This window comes from Pygoscelis adeliae, unplaced genomic scaffold, assembly GCF_000699105.1.
Source record: "Pygoscelis adeliae isolate BGI_AS28 unplaced genomic scaffold, ASM69910v1 Scaffold339, whole genome shotgun sequence".
In the NCBI taxonomy this organism is placed as follows: Eukaryota; Metazoa; Chordata; class Aves; order Sphenisciformes; family Spheniscidae; genus Pygoscelis; species Pygoscelis adeliae.
In genome coordinates, this window is record NW_008825544.1 from 598888 (window position 1) to 599311 (window position 424).

At 64.6% G+C, this 424-nt stretch overlaps 1 protein-coding gene across 1 annotated transcript in view; it reads right to left on the reverse strand.

Annotated features, from left to right (window-relative positions):
- DGKK (diacylglycerol kinase, kappa) overlaps positions 1–424 on the reverse strand; it is a 22035-nt gene that overhangs the window by 10908 nt on the left and 10703 nt on the right. Inside the window, 1 exon segment of the mRNA XM_009332008.1 lies at positions 145–279. Within this exon segment, the coding sequence (XP_009330283.1) occupies positions 145–279 (135 nt within the window).

Genomic DNA, 424 nt, shown 5'->3' on the forward strand with positions numbered 1-424 from the left:
TCCCAGCTGGCACTCCCTCCCTCCTAGCCCCCCTGAATCCCCCCAGCCCCACTCCCGGCTCCTGTCCTCCCTGCAGGGCTGCACCAAGGGCAACAGCTCCTGTCCGGCAGCCAAAGGCACCCCCCGCTCCTGAGGGGTACTCACTCGCAGATGAGCACCCCCCGCCCATGTCACCTCATGGATCTCCCACTTCTGGACAGATTTCAGGGCACTGATCCAGTCCTCCATCTCCTTCCGGTTCTCCGCACATAGGATGAGCTTCCGGAATGGCGTGATCACCTGCAACAGCCATCGTCCCTGTGTCCCCTTGCAAGGCCACCCCACGGCCAGCCAGTCCCCAGGAGAGTAGCCCCCCAGGCAAACCCTGGCACACTGCCACCAGTGCCACCTCCAGCAGCATGCTGCAAGGTGCCCCACAGCTCGG